This window comes from Lissotriton vulgaris, chromosome 10 (genome assembly GCF_964263255.1).
Source record: "Lissotriton vulgaris chromosome 10, aLisVul1.2, whole genome shotgun sequence".
In the NCBI taxonomy this organism is placed as follows: domain Eukaryota; kingdom Metazoa; phylum Chordata; class Amphibia; order Caudata; family Salamandridae; genus Lissotriton; species Lissotriton vulgaris.
The window spans coordinates 923,376,536-923,392,799 of record NC_141698.1 but is presented as its reverse complement, the minus strand read 5'-3'; the positions used below and the strand labels follow the sequence as shown (position 1 = coordinate 923,392,799).

The following is a 16,264-nucleotide window of genomic DNA, read 5'->3' as shown; positions in this document are numbered from 1 at the left end:
AGTGTGGCCCCTGGCCGTGGAGAGACCAGTGGCTTAGGGAGCAGTGTGGTGCCCGCGCCATCTTTGGGGGCGCCTCTCTCCTGGATCTGCCCACAGAGCAGTTTGCAGAGCTTTGGAGCCTATCTCGCCCCTCCTGCGCTGGGTCCGGACTGGGGGCTGGTGTGGCCCAGAGAGACAGCGTCGCCTGGTCACCCTGGTCTCGAGCGCCCGACTGTGCCCGTCCTGACCCACGGCTGTAGGCGGGTGTCTGGACCGGAGAGGACGGTGGTGGCCGGTGCGGGCCGGTGAGCCGGGGCCCGAGGGACCGTGGCTCCGTGTAGGGGAGGAGCTGGGTCTGCTGCAGCACTTCCTGTTGGGGTGGGGGTGCCCTGCCTGGGGCCCGGGGATCAGGGGCTTTGCGGTGGCCCCGAGTGACATTCGTGGCAGTTGCTCGCTGGAAGCCGGAGTAGTGGACGTGTTCTGTGGTGGCGAACTAGTGCGGCGAAGCGCCCTGCCGGCCACCTGGCCTAGGCATCACCCCAGGTGGTCTTTAGCTTTGCGTGGCAGTGAGTGGAGGGTCTGCCACGGGCACGGAACAGCCTGCTTGAACTATCCAGATCATGACCAGAGGCAGGGGTGGCACTGGCTCCGCCAAGCAGGGGCCGATTGACAAATTCACTGGACCCAGCGGGGGATCGGGGGCTGCCGGAGGTGGCCAGAGCACAGGACCAGATAACGCGGCCCTGATGGCAGCCATCACACAATCAAGGGACATGTTAGATGCTAAAATTGGCGCGGTGGGAGCTGATGTCATGCTATTGCGACAGGATCTCCGTAACGCTGTCGCTCACATCGCGGAGACCGAGACCAGGATTACAGGAGTGGAGGGAGATGTCGGCGCCCTGAAACAGAAAGTGGCGGAGATGGATAGGATCCAGAAAGGGCTGGCTCTTCGCGTGGAGGACGCGGAGGGGCGAGCGCGAAGGAATAACCTACGCTTCGTGGGCTTTCCAGCGGATTGCGAGAAGGGGCCCATAGATGCCTTCCTGACAAGGTGGCTGGAGAGCTGGCTTCCCCCGGACATCTTGTCGCGCTGCTTCGTAGTGGAGCGTGCCCATAGAGCCTTAACGCAGAAACCGCCAGTGGGAGAACGGCCTCGGCCGGTCATAGCTAAAATCCTAAACTTCCACGACAGGGACACCATACTCCGGGAAGCGAGGGCCAAAGAGACTCTGCTGTTTGACAATCACAAGATTATGATCTTCCCGGACTATACCAAACAGGTATACCAAACAGGTTCAGCAGCAGCGCCATTCCTTCCTGGCGGCGAAGGCCAAACTGCGTGGCCTAAAGATCCAATATTCACTGCTGTATCCGGCCCGCCTTCGAGTTGTCTTCAAATCCAAAACCCACTTTTTCGATTCCCCGGAAGAAGTGTTCAGGTGGACGGATGAGACGGTCAGGATCCGACCAAACGCCCAACCGGGGCTGGGCTCTGGACCATCGCGTGGATCGTCGCAGGAGAGGGGCGACTCCACCGGCAAGGGCAAACAACATCGGAAATCCTGTTCACGACGACGCTCCCTGTCCCGTGATGGCCTTCTGGATGGGACGCAACCAGACACTGACCAATCGGGGAAAGAGAACTAAGCACCGTGTGAATTAAGCCTTCATTACTTAACCCCTGTCCACTGGTGGACTCCACGGAGGGCCTAGTGTGGAGGCTCCAGTGGTAGAGCGGACGGCAGCTGGTGCAGTGTGACCTGGACCTTGGTATGGCTCAAGGGACATAATCCGGGAGGCGTCTGACTGCCTCGTTCTTCTTGTGGTCCGAACATTGTGGTACAATGGGGTTCGGGGTACTAACCTGTAGGGCGGCCTAATCCTCCCACGGTTGGGGGGTGGCCCTGAGGGAAGGTCCTGTTAGTTGGGGGGAGTAGTTGGGATCCATTGGTATGGTGGGCTTTGGGCGCTCTGTTTTGGGCCTGAAGCTCCCCATGCCGCGACAGGTACTTCAGTGTTTCATGAGGTATAGGGGTGGGGAATTGGAGTTGGGTTGTTGGGGGGGCAGGGTTGGTGGGTGGAAACGGGGGGTAGTGGGTGTTTTGAAGGGGGTGCACGTGATTTCTGCTGCATTGACTTATATGGTATTGGGTGCCGGGGCCAGGTCCTGGGGGCCTCAGACTTTTCCATCGGGACAATGGTTGACATTTCAGGGCAGGAACTCGCTGGTGAGTCTATGCGAATATTGAGTTGGAATGTCAGGGGGATGTTGGACAAAATCAAGCGTGGGCAGTTTTGCGCTGGGGTAAGAGAGACTCAGCCGATGTGATGCTACTCCAAGAAACGCATATGCTGGGTACAAAGGCACTGAGTTTACAGCGATTTGGTTTCCACCAAGTATTTCATGCAGGGTTTTCCAGGGGCTCGAGAGGGGTGGCCATTCTTATCCACCGGAGGCTGTCGTATACCCACGAACGTCACTGGCTTGATCCCCAGGGTCGGTATGTATTTGTGAAAGGCATGATTGGTGCGGAGGCGGTGGTGTTTGGCAGTGTGTATGCCCCCCCCCCCCCCCCTCTACAATGGTAATTGGCAGAGAGACTGTTTGAATTGTGGGCCGAGATCCCAGACTCCTTGGCCGTGATAGGTGGTGACTGGAACGATGTTGTGGATGTGTGCCTGGATCGACAGAGGTCACAGGGGGTCGCGGCGGCGGCCTCCCCTACACGGCTGAAGGCGATGATCGATGGGTTGGGCTGGGTGGATGCCTGGAGACACTTGCATGCCAGGACGCGTGAGTACACGTATGTGTCTGCTGTACATGGCTCCTTCTCACGGTTGGACTGTGTGTTTGTACCGGGGGCTTTCCTCGACAGGGTGAAACGGGCTGCAATTCAGCCTCGGGGGCTGTCTGACCACTCCCCTGTCGCGATACGGATTGAATTGCGCAAGACGTGCCGGCCATTTCGGTGTCGGATGTCCTCGTGGCATCTCCAGCAGGCAGACTACACACAGCATATGCGCAGCGCGATTGCCCACTATTGGCAGGAGAATCTAGCGGAGGGGGTTGATGGAGTGAAGGTCTGGGAGGCCATAAAGCCCACTCTGAGAAGCATTGACATTGCTTGGTGTGCTGCTGCCCGTCGTACTCGACGGGAGGCCATTGTCGCAGCTGCGGAGCGGGTGGAGGTGTTGGAGAGACGGTGTCGGGGGGGAAGGGGACGAAATGGCGCTACGGCTGCTCCTGTAAGCGCAGCAATCCTACGCCTCGGTCTTAATGGACGAGGCTAGACAAGCGTGGCTGGCCACGTGGAGCAGGGTGTACCAGTGGGGCGATAAGTCCTGCACCATGCTCCGTAGGCTGTGTCAACAAACGCTGTAACCGATCACTTTACCAGGCCTCACTGACAGGGAGGGAACCGCCATAACGGACCCTGCGACTCTTGCGGCGAGCTTTGCCAACTACTATGCAGAGCTGTATGCTCCCCGGGACAGTCTCCCACCGGATGCAATTGATAAGTTCATTGCTGACCTTCCCCCCCGTGCGATATCAGACGAGGCCAGGAAAGCCTTGGACCTCCCCTTGACGGCGGAGGAACTGGGGGATGCGCTGGGCCAACTCAACGTGGGTAAAGCGCTGGGACCGAGTGGGTTCCCCAGTGAATTCTACAAGAAATTCCACCTGCAGCTTGGGCCGCACTATAGGCGGGCGTTGGAAGTAGCGCGGGAGCGTGGTAGCTTGCCGTCGGACTGGCGTCAGGCGGAAATTGTGGTTTTCCAGAAGCCGGGTAGGCCCCCCGATCGACATGAGTCATATCGTCCCATATCCTTGCTCAACTTCGAAGCCAAATTACTGGCCAAGGCGCTGGCAAACCGTCTTCTCACATATGTCGCAGAACTAGTCCACCCGGATCAGGCGGGCTTCATGCCGCATTGGGCGACGCGACACAACATCAGGCGTGCACAGGCGGCGGTGGACGCTGTGGGGGCGACTGGGGATCGGGCAGCGCTGTTGCTGGCAGACATTGACAGGGCGTTCGATTCGGTCAGCTGGACTTACCTCTTCGCCCTCTTGCCGCGTCTCAACCTGGGCCCGGTGTTCATCTCATATGTTAGGCTGCTATACACGGACATCACCGCTTCGGTGCGCATCTCCGGGGCGATTTCGGAGAAGTTCCCAATTGCCAGGGGGACCCGACAGGGATGCCCCCTATCCCCCTATCTCTTCGCACTGGCCGTGGAACCATTGGCCACATGGGTGCGCATCGATGCACAGTATCGTGGCTTTGTATGGGGGGCGGAACTCTCGGACAGAATCGCGCTATATGCGGACGATGTCCTTTTCTTTATGACTGACCTTCACCGCTCTGGCCCTCGAATATTGGAAATAATGCATGTCTTTGATGAAGTGTCGGGACTCTTCCTCAACCCGTGCAAATCGACCCTGTGGGTGCTGGGTGGAGAGTTAGAGACGTACCCCTGGGCTTCGGCCCTACAGGTGGCGGTCGGTGGTCTAAAATACTTGGGAGTCTTCCTGTCTGAGTCTGCCGCAATTGCATGGGAGCGCAACGTGCTGCCGGTGTGGGACAGAGTCCAATCGGACATCAAAACCTGGTCTCGCATGCCCCTTAATATCTATGGCAGGTCTGCAATCTTCAAGATGGTCTCACTCCCACGGCTCCTATACCAATTGCAGAACCATCCGTATAGGATCGACCCACAGTGGTTCCGTCGCGTGAATTCAGTACTGGGCCGCTTTCTGTGGGCCGGAGGCGCTTCTAGGGTGGCGCTGCGGGCTTGTCTTTTGGGGTAGTTAGCAAGGTACGGGGGTTTGGAAGGGGGGGTGATTCAAGAGTTTAGGCTATATATACATCCTGCTACATGTTTGCCGTTGACAGTGTCCTCCTGATTGTGGAGAACTGTACATATGCTATGCCTAAACTTTTAATAAAAGCAGTTGTGAAAAAAAAAAATTCCTAACAGCCAATCTGTCAAGCCTGCATTGAATACCTTACATTGGTTGCCAATGATGGAGAGAATAAAATTCAAATCTCTGTGCATAGGCCACAAGTGTTTTTGGGGGAAAGGACCCTCAATCAATTATACCCTCATCTCCTCTTATTGTTCTAATTGATGCTTACGATCGACTAACCGAGGCCTAGTATCAGTCCCTAGAATAAAAAGGGTAAGATCTGGTGTTCGTTTCTTTTCTTATAATGTTGCTAAATTGTGGAATGCTCTTCCTCTTCGCTCAGTGACCCATCATTTTGCTTTCCAGAACTTTCTCAAGACCTGGCTTTTCCAAAACCCTACCCATTAAACCTGCTAGCCTGCCAGTATGTTGTCGCTGCTAGCGCTGGGATGCCTTCGGTAGCTATGCGCTCTATAAATAATAATAATAATAATGTGATAAGTCGAATGGCATGTCTATTAAAGATGCCTGATCATCCCCGGAGAAACCTTTGGATCTCATCCAGGCTTGGTGGCAGAGAGCCACACTGGTGCTCATGGCACATCCCAAGCAATCAGTTGTGTCCAGTCCTAGATAGCCTGTGCGAGACGCTTGAAAGTCGTCTGGACTAGCTTGTAAAATCGGAGCCACAGTATCTCAAACACCATGGAATAGCGGCCAAAGAGGCAGCAGGCACAGACTTCTCTAAAAGCAAGGCTCTTTGAAGAGATTATCCTTTTGCCAAAAGTCAGTTTTGAATTCTAATTGGTAGAGTGGTAGGGAAAGCATTTGGATTGATCCTGCAAGTGTGGACTACCATGCTCTCCGAAGTGGAATGTTGTGTGAGGAAGACGGGGTCACTAGGTGCAGGGCGATGTCTATTAACCAGTGGTTCTGAACAAGGCTTGGCCCATGTACCCAAAAGTGTGTCTGGAAGTGCGTTGTTTAAGGCGAACAGTGGCTCAGTGGGAGACTGATCAGGGTGCAATACTTCGGTTAATACATTAATTTGAACTTCCATGGTTGGCAGTTGTAAGTCTACTACTTCAGCTGCCCAGCGCATGACAACAGCATAGTAGTAGTTCCCTCTGTAGCAGGAGCTGGAAGAGATACAAGGCCAATATCAGATGAAGTGTTAATCCCACTGAAGATCCTCATTTCACTTGTCCTCATCATACTGGGGCACATATAAGCATGCTTCATAATGCACTGTGAAACTTTTGCTTATCATATGCCCTCCAAATGTTTTCTTGCATCCCACCCGGAAACAGTTGATAAATTAACTGATTATTTTTATTGGACAGTTGTTTGGGTGCTTGAATGGTATTAAACCACTAGACTGATGGTACAGTTTATGCGTTCAGTTAAGTTAATTGATTGTTTTTACTGTTGAACTTAGCGCTCAAATAGTTTATCTGTTAGGAAGTAAGAATCCGATTGAACCATTTAAGTTTTTAAATTTGCATACATTTGTATATATATATTTTTTTAACATCTGATGAATTTGGTGATTGTTTGCACTGGAATGGAATATAGCTCCAATTGCCATTATATTGTTCGTTAATTGTATGGTATATGCATGTGTTCCCTGCACTTGCACTTTTTATACATCAGATGAATGGCTTTCATCAGAATGGTATGGAACGTAGTGTTTAGGTGGTCATCAGATTGTCCCTTCTTGAAAGGTATGGAATACAGTACATGAATGTGATTGGGTTGCTCAGTTGATTGCACTGTATGTGTTTTAAAGAAGTGAGATTTCTGTACTCTGTTTTTAAATCATAAATCTAATTATTGTAAGGCGGACAGCTGAAAACACTAAATAAACTTGAAACGTTGCTGTATTTCCCCCTCCCCAAACTCCCAGCCGATCCGAAGGCGCTAGCCAACTATTGGCCTATATCCGTTACCATACTTGGTAAAAGTCATGCAAAAGATAATAAACGCCAAGCCATCCTCTTCACTGACAACCACCATCTTATCTGGATTCAGGTCCGACCACAATACAAAGACTGCCTTTTTTGCTGCAACAGACATCCAGGAGATCATGGACAGAGGTGTCATTGCGTGCACTTATCCCACTGGATCTTTCCTCAGTCGTCAACACCGTCTTCCATCCCATCTTTATCAAACAACTGCAAAAAGCAGGAATCCAAGTTCCAGCACTTGGCTAAATTTGCTCCTTCCTGACAGGCTACACCCAGCTGTTCAGCCTGGCCACCTTCACCTCGGATGTCATCAACCCCATCTTTGGAGTTCAACAAGGATCCTCACTCAGCCCCAATCTGTTCAACGCCTCCCTGACCCCACTCGCCAGCATAATCTGTGCCCACGGAATCAACTACATATCCTTTGCTGACAACACTGTGCTCATACTCTTGCCTCTCCGACAAGATACCAAACACCCAGACCAAATGCTCTGCCTGCATGAGCAAAAGTGCCAGATAAATGAAAAACAACTGCCACAAGCTCAACACAGGCAAGACGGAAGAAGTAAGCTTTGGCAAAGACACCTCGCTCAGGGACTATATCTTGTGGCCTGCTGAATTCTGACCCACACCCTTTCCGGCAACCCATGCAAAGAACCTCTGAATAGGAATCGACAATCAACTCACCATGATAGAGTGAACATAGCCTCTGTCTCCTGCTTCCATACACTCAAGATGCTCAAGAAATTCTTCAAATGGCTCCCCATCAACACTCGCAGAACTGTAGCCCTCATCACCAGCAAGCTGGACTACAGCAACACACTCTATGCTGGAATCAATACTTAACTGACGAAAGTACTCCAGACCATTTAAAAACTCAGCCACCAAAATCACCCTCAATCTCCCACCCCACACCTCAAAGATCTCCACAAGCTCACATTCCACAAATGAGCACACTTCAAACTCCTCATGTACACCTAAAGCCTTAAACAATATTTGCCCATATAACTCAACAACCACATAAACTTACACAAACTACCAGACACCTCCACTCAGCCGGACTCCTGGTCCACCCTCTCCAAACATGTAGTACCTGATCCAGTGGTTGTCTTCTACCTTGCTCTTAAGCCTGGAATGGCGTGCTCCTACACATCAAAGTAGCCTCAACAGTTCTGGAATTCTGCAAGAAACGGAAGACCTGCCTCTTCACCTAGCCCTGACCTTGACTCAATCCTCACACCCTCCTGGGTGAGTTGTACGCTACACACACAATGTAACAAATAATGAAGTAGTTCAATCCCTTCCTGTTTGTCCAGCAGGTGCATATTCTCATCCTCCTCCTCCTCCTCCTCCTCCTCCTTCTTAGTGGGATGGGGTGGAGGGTAAAAAGTAGGAGGGGCAATTGATTGTGCTGGATGAAATGGGCTCACCATCTTGGGAAAGACAGCTGCTTTAGTCCTGAGGAGAATTTTGTCTGGAAAGAAGCACATTTACGGCAGCCAGGTGCTCAGTGCCTTCAACTCACTGACACCTAGCCAAGGTAACTGCAATAAGAAAAACAGGTTTAAGTGTTAATAAACACAGCTGAAAACTGTGAAGGGCTCCAAAGGTGGACCCATCAAAACAGTCAAAGCAAAATTAGGATCCTTGTGGGGCACGGCAAAAATAGAAACATATTTGTCAATCTGTTCAGAAACCTCATTACTGACATTAAGTGGGATAGCAGCTATGGGAGGAAGAGAAAATCTCATAACGTTGCAATGTACCCCCTGATGATGTCCAAAGCACTGCTATGCCAGCATGAGTGCAAATCTGAGGATCTTGGAAAGGTGAACCCTCAAGGGATTTACATCCAGCTCAGCACACCATGTGGCAAATAAACAGATGTGTTAAAGGGGCGAAGCGCAGACAGAATCATATCAACATTGACATGCATTCTGAAAGGCTCCCCACAATGGATATTGGAGGGCACGGAACTGTCGGCAATCAGCATTGCGGAGAGCGGCACACATGTCCACCTGAGTGGAGCCTGAGGAGTCCCCCAAAGAGCAAGTACTTTTCAGACTACCTTGGGATGGTGACCTTACTTATGATGGATAAGATTACAGAAACTCCAGTTGTTGACTCTAGGGCTCAGACAGCTAGGCAGATGGTTGACGACTGACCCAATCCCAAGCTAGCACGCAGTTCCTCAATGCCGCTCGACATAGAAGATGAGACCCCACTCCACACTGGTTGTTGACAGATACCATATAGCAGTCTTACTGTCTGTCAAGATCTGACCGTGAGCTGCCTTTAGTTCGAGCAGGCTAATGTGAAGTGCCTGCTCCTCTGGAGTCCAAGGAGCCCTGCTCTTCAGTTTCTCTAGATAAGCATTTCGACAGGATGCATCAATCATTAGCATGGCCGGTGGAGGGCAGAAAGACATCCCTTTATGTAGCAAACACCAAAAGACGTATGTATTTAATCCTGCGTTCAGCTCAAATCCAGTAACCCCTTCTGGCTTATATAATACAAAAACACTTCCAAGGGGAGCATATTTCAACAAAAACCATAAAAATGAGACTAACACTGGACATGTCAAGTTGTACATAAAAAAATTTATTTTGACCACAAAAAGTTCAGAAAAAAGTCCTGTTAAAGTAGTCATATTCCTGAAGCTGTTAAGAATGTTCTACAACACAACTAGACCATATCCTCTATGTGGTAATGCTTGAAGTTCACACATCGTCAAAATACGTTTGAAATCATATGCTCAGTCCAGTTCAAACTATTATAAGTGAAATCAAAGTCCTTATGGTCGACATGGTCACCGAACAATGTTCTTGACAGAACAAGGATGTACTCTCTCTTATCTGCTCAGCAAAAAAATTGAAAGGGGGTTGACATTTTTACATAGCAGGGGAGATTAATGTGAAGGCAGACATACTCAGTAGGCCACCGCAATTCAAGTACAATATTTATTGATCAAGTTAACCTTTAATACAAAGACCTAGCTGATGTCCATGGTATGGTTCTAGAATGGGTAACGGAGAGACTTCCCAGGAATTTCTTTGCTGTAGAGTTGCACCTGGGAGACTGGCACAGCTTTCATTTTATTAATCTGAAGGTCGCTGTCATTGCACAACTAGGAAATCGTCTAAGTGAATTCATAGCATACAATCTTTGCAGTTTCATTACCAGATGCTGATACTTTTAGCTTCCCTTTTCTTTTTTGCACTTGACTTGCAAAAAAAGAGCATGTGACCTCCAAAATGGCAGTTTTATTGCCCTCTTTCCTGAAAGTTCTACTTGGAGACAATTGCACTCAAAAGTGCAAAAGGACACAACAGGTTTTCAAAAACAAAATTTGCAAACAGAGGCCAGTTTGTGGCGTTCAGCATTAACATAATGTTAATGTTATCAAGACTTGTAAAGCGTACTATAACCATACGGGCATCCTGGTGCCGGGGATACGTGTGCCCTGCCGAACATTGATGCTATAAGGAAGATAGTAATTCGCTAAGATTAGGAGAAGGACTAGAATTATACTCTGGGATAAAACCAGGTCTTTATTTTCTTCCAAATTGTAGCAGATCTTCCATCTGTCAAAGGTCAGCTGGAAGTTTATTCCAGAGCCGCGCCGCTGCATTGCTAAAAGGCCCTTCCTCCCGATTTAGTTCTTCTGAACCTGGGCACTTTCACCAATTTGGCTGAAGAAGAACAAAAACTACCGATGGGAACATACCATTCACATTTATTCTGCAACGGTTTAGGCCCAAGGCTGTGCAGAGCTTTAAAAACAATAGAGAGCAACTTGAATTGTATACTCTGTGATACTGGAAGCCAGTGGAGCTCTATAAGAGCCTGAGAGGCTGATGAACGTCGTGGTCTCATTAGGGCTAGCTTGGCCGCCATTATCTGGATTCTCTGGAGTCTTCCAATCAAATACCTTGGAAACTCCAGCAGCAAAGCATTAAAACTATCCAGCCGGCTCAGAATAACATGCCTTACTATCAGTGTCTGGCCTGTGTTGGTAACATCAGAAGAATCTTCTGAAGCACTCTAATAAGAAAGAAGCTGCTCCAGACTGTTTTAATTACTTGAGTTTCTAGACTCAACTTGTCATTGAAACTAACTCCCAGGTTATACACCTTCTCAGAGGGTACCAGTGGTGTAACCATAGGAATAGGCCAGAAACCAGATGGGAGTAGCAATTAAACTTTTCCAACTGTACAGCATACGATCTCGGTCTTGTCGCCATTATATTGCAAGGAAATATTTTTTAACCATTGTACAGTATCCTGCATACAAGCATGGACATTTTCTAATGATACAGATTGATCTCCCTCCAGTGACAGGATAAGTTGTGTATCATCTGCATAATTCACAAGATAGGGTAGAAGAGAAATGGGTCTGTAGCTTTTTGGATATGCTGGATCAAGCGTGATTCTTTTCAAACGTGGAGTTAATATTGCTTGCTTCCAGCAAGTCGGTACCAGCCCACTGCTCAGGGATTGACTGCAGTTGAGTCTGAGTACAGGGAAGAGTCCTGAGCCTAGTTCTTTTCATATCTTATGTGGTGGTGGGTCCATAGGAGAGCCTGAGAAGACGCTTAGAGCTACTTTGTTACAGTTCTCCTCAGAAGGTATGTCGAAGGGATCCAGCAAGCCCAAGTTGACCGCACCTACCCACCGCTCCTTCTGATTTTGTAGTGACCTCCTGGCCATACCACTATTAACTTCTTCATTAACCGTTTTGCCCACTTTCAGCCTGTCAATGATTTTACTAATCTTATCCTCAATAAAATTTGCTAGACTGTCACAAAGATCTTGTGTAGGATTAATTTTATTTTTTGTACAGTCTGGATGGCAATATTGTGCACTATTTTGAAAATACTTCTAGTGCTATTAGGTGCCTTCAAAATAATATCTGCAAAATACTCTGCTTTTGCAGTGGAAATTTCTTTTTATAGTTATCTATTGTAACCTTCCGAATGGTTTTATCTTCATCTGCATATGTCTTTCTCCACTGCTTGCTTGCAGCCCTTTTTCAAATTTCTCAATTTTGTATTATACCATAGGGCTGAAAGTCTGCCTGTTATTTTTTTTTTTTTTTAGAGTGACTACCTGATCAAGTCTTTTGCTTATCTGTTTGCAAAAACCCATAAAGTTCTCTTCCACCTGTTTGTCCGCATCAAAGGACCGGTTGGCAAGTAATGCAGGGGATATTGTTGCCTTTTTCATAAGTCCATTCCAGTCCCTACTTTGATAGTTCTTTACCACACTGGTAGTTAAATGTTCATCCTGGGGTTAAATACCCAAAATGTAATTAAGTAGTGGTCAAACCAACCCACAGGCAGGATATTTCCCACATTAATAACTGTAAGATGCACACACATTAATCTTACCTCCATCGCCATCATCTGACCCTCTAAAGCTTGGCTCCTTCAACATGTCAAGCTCAGCAAGCATTCGGATATAGAGATGATGGCGTTTGAATGACGGGTAGAATTGTTCGTCCCGCAACATTATATCATATACCTTAGTGAAGACAAAGAAAACACTTGAAATGCATTTAGCAGAATCTGACAAATAATTACTCATTCAAAAACAGTGCTCTACGTAGTGAACTCACATCGGAAATCTTCAATCTCTGATCATTTATCCCAAAAAAAGATTAGTTTTTTTTTGCATCAAAGAATATACAATCAATTGGGACTACTAGCGTTTGAAATTACAGCTTCTACCTCTTCTCTCAAAGCATTAATTGTAAAGTGTGGGAGAAAGGGTTATCCAGTGCAAACATTCAAGCACATCATCCTTTGAATTCACACCACAGATGGATTAGTTACTTACCTGTAATCCTAGTTCTCTTCCAGGGGTATCCTCATCAAAGTCATAAACACTAGTATATTCCTGCCCATGCGCGGGACCCCGGAAACACAATTATATATGTGCCCCACATTCATTTATGTAAACTGTGTGTGTAAACTGATGAAGTTCTGGGTAGAACGAAACGCGTCTTTGCATAAATGCCGTTTTTCCAAAAAGAAAAGGGAATGAAAATAAAACGAAGTAATGTGGCAAATATTCGGTTTCTGTGCGGCTCTACTTCTTCTCTGCGGGGGAGAGCTTTTGGAATATTTAATCGGCTTGGTTCCGCCGAAAGAGACTGCGCAGCCAATGAGAGCGCCATCATCCCCGACTCGAACCACAGCGGTGTCTCCGTCCAAGCGGCCAAGGTGGATGCGGTGCTCCTGGGTACAGGACCCGGTTATGGTTTCAAGCGGCCATGCAAGGGGGCCGACTTGGAGAAACCGGTTGCCTCAAAATGCCCGGAGAAATGAAACTAATGGCATTTAACAAACACCAACCCACTGGAGGGTCAAAAAACTTATGGAAGAAATTACAAGAGGAAGCCGTGGGCACTACAAGTACCAACATGCTCAGCAAAAGGAAGTGACCTAACCAAGATCGTGCCATCAAAAGAAACTGAGCCTTTAAAATCAAAGAAACACGTGGTGGCAAATCGGCTTCCCAACTAAACTGTGTGTGTAAACTGATGAAGTTCTGGGTAGAACGAAACAAGTCTTTGCATAAATGCAGTTTTTCCAAAAAGAAAAAGGAATGAAAATAAAACAAAGTAATGTGGCAAATATTCGGTTTCTGTGCGGCTCTGCTTCTTCTCTGCGGGGGAGAGCTTTTGGAATATTTAATCGGCTTGGTTCCGCCGAAAGAGACTGCGCAGCCAATGAGAGCGCCATCATCCCCGACTCGAACCACAGCGTTGTCTCCGTCCAAGCGGCCAAGGTGGATGCGGTGCTCCTGGGTACAGGACCCGGTTATGGTTTCAAGCGGCCATGCAAGGGGGCCGACTTGGAGAAACCTGTTGCCTCAAAATGCCCGGAGAAATGAAACTAATGGCATTTAACAAACACCAACCCACTGGAGGGTCAAAAAACTTTCGGAAGAAATTACAAGAGGAAGCCGTGGGCACTACAAGTACCAACATGCTCAGCAAAAGGAAGTGACCTAACCAAGATCGTGCCATCAAAAGAAACTGAGCCTTTAAAATCAAAGAAACACGTGGTGGCAAATCGGCTTCCCAACTAAACTGTGTGTGTAAACTGATGAAGTTCTTGGAAGAACGAAACGCGTCTTTGCATAAATGCAGTTTTTTCAAAAAGAAAAGGGAATGAAAATAAAACAAAGTAATGTGGCAAATATTCGGTTTCTCTGCGGCTCTACTTCTTCTCTGCGGGGGAGAGAGAGATATATATATATATATATATATATCACCACACGCCACAGAAAACAAACTGCCAAATTACCAAGTGACGAAGAGTCGACCCAAAGATTGCTGGTGCAGATGTGGTTTATTTAATTGATGCCAGCGCTGCCGCCATGACGCGTTTCGCCTCCAAGGAGGCTTGATCACATGACAAACTGCTCGCCATAGCGCAGACAATTTAAAGTGACAGTACATCATATTAATTCATAGAAAAGGTAAAAATACTGTGTGAAATAACGCCGTTATCTCCTTATTTCTAGACACATGCTAAAAATAGAGTTAAAAACTGTTTATCGGTGTAGATAGTGTTAAAACTGTTAATTCCATCCTAAAACCATATACACATGATACATATACATTTATACAATATAAGAATATGAAGTTGATATTCCAGTCTAAACATGACAACCAAATATGTCTATGTGAGGAAATCACACATGTATCATCTATAAATTCTGTTATTGTGTATAAACAGTTTTGTATACAAATTCCCAGAGAAACAGCGTTAGATGTAATAAACTGGTAAACAAATATCAGATTTGCTACACTCCTGTCAACTAGTTTGAATAATTCAAAAACATTCTAAATAGAGCCCAAGTGGGCCTGTCACCTTAACAGTGCCTGCTAATGCATATCTAGTGCAAAATAGTGATTGTGCAAACTATCAGTATAAAGTGCAATATTCTTAGGTAAAACAACTGATTCCTAATATTCAATAAATAAGAGGATTAAAAAAGGTTTCAAAGGATACAGAAGAGCCACCACTCTATCAAAGTATTTTTCAGTAAAAAAGAATAACTATAACCAGGGTAGAGTATTATACTATCCGGACAGGTCTTATGGGCATACAGTTTGACTCTAAATGCAGGTGTAGAGGTCTTCCCTGTCATTTAATCCATTTGGATTCTCTGTATTGAGCTCCAGTATATATCTGGTTTCAAGAAGACTGAGTTTGGCCTCACGGTCTCCTCCTCTTCTCGTAGCCTCCACTGAATCAATTAGAAAATACTGGAGCTGATCAGGTATGCCTTGGTGTTTAGCTTGAAAATGCCTGGCAACCGGATAGTTTTGGTCATGTCCCGAAATTGCACGTATGTGTTGGAGTATCCGTTTGTAGGCGGGCAGTTTGGTGCTGCCCACGTATTGCAGCCCACACGGACACTCCAACACATAAATGACAAATTCGGTTTTGCAGGTGAGCCACTTGGAAATGGCAGTGGGATCTTCACGGAAAGGGCTTTTGAAATGTGTCCTATTGCTGCCGAAGCGGCAGGCTTTACATTGAGGACAAGTCTTAAAGCCCTTCTTGAGTGCCATCCAAGTGTTCGAAGCCCTAGGTTCTAAGGTGTTACTAACCAATGCTTTGGACATGGAGGGAGATTTACGGAAAGTGAGCACAGTTTTGTTGCTCACTTTATGCCCGATGACAGGGTCACTTTGTACCAAATTCCAGTTTTATATAGAATTTTTCTGAGATCTCCATGTTGGCGATTGTAAGTCAAAATGACTCGTGGGGAAGTTGTTTGGGCCCCAACTGCTAATTGGTTGTCTCCACGAATGGTTCTATCCTTTGGAACTAAGGCTTCCTGTCTGCTAACCGAATTGGATCGCTGGATAGCTTTTATGAGACTGGCATTGGAATAGCCTCTAGCTAGAAAACGCAATCTGCACGTCTCCTGTGCAGCCGCACATTCAGGATCCGTACTGCAGATTCTTTTGATCCAGAGCATTTCCCCAAAGGGAATGCTCCGGATCAAGTGTACTGGGTGCTGAATGTTTGAGTGCAGAATAGTATTGCCAGCACTGGGCTTCCTGTACAGTCTAGTACCCAATCTATTGCCATCTACAAAAACCTCTGCATCCAGAAAACATACGGAGATGGAACTCATGTTTGAAGTGAAATTCAAATTGATGTTTTCACATTGATCATTTCAACAAATGCTCTGGCACTGTCAACACTGTCTTTCCAAAAAGAAATACATTGTCAATGTAACGTAGGTGCAATGCAATATTGTTGGAAATCAAATTGTGGTGTTGGCCGACTGGGACCTGTTCCTCCCATAGCCCAACGTGTAAACACGCGTAGCTAGGTGAGAAACAGGCCCCCATCGCCACACCTCTGACCTGATGA

General features: G+C 47.4%; 1 protein-coding gene across 10 annotated transcripts in view; it reads right to left on the bottom strand.

Annotated features, from left to right (window-relative positions):
* Positions 1-16,264, bottom strand: part of SNX13 (sorting nexin 13) — a 598,803-nt gene that overhangs the window by 247,739 nt on the left and 334,800 nt on the right. For all 10 annotated transcript variants that reach the window (XM_086941899.1, XM_086941902.1, XM_086941894.1 and 7 more), the window contains one exon: positions 12,251-12,383. In XM_086941899.1, coding sequence (XP_086798025.1) covers positions 12,251-12,383 — 133 coding nt within the window. The remainder of the gene's footprint in view (positions 1-12,250; positions 12,384-16,264) is intronic.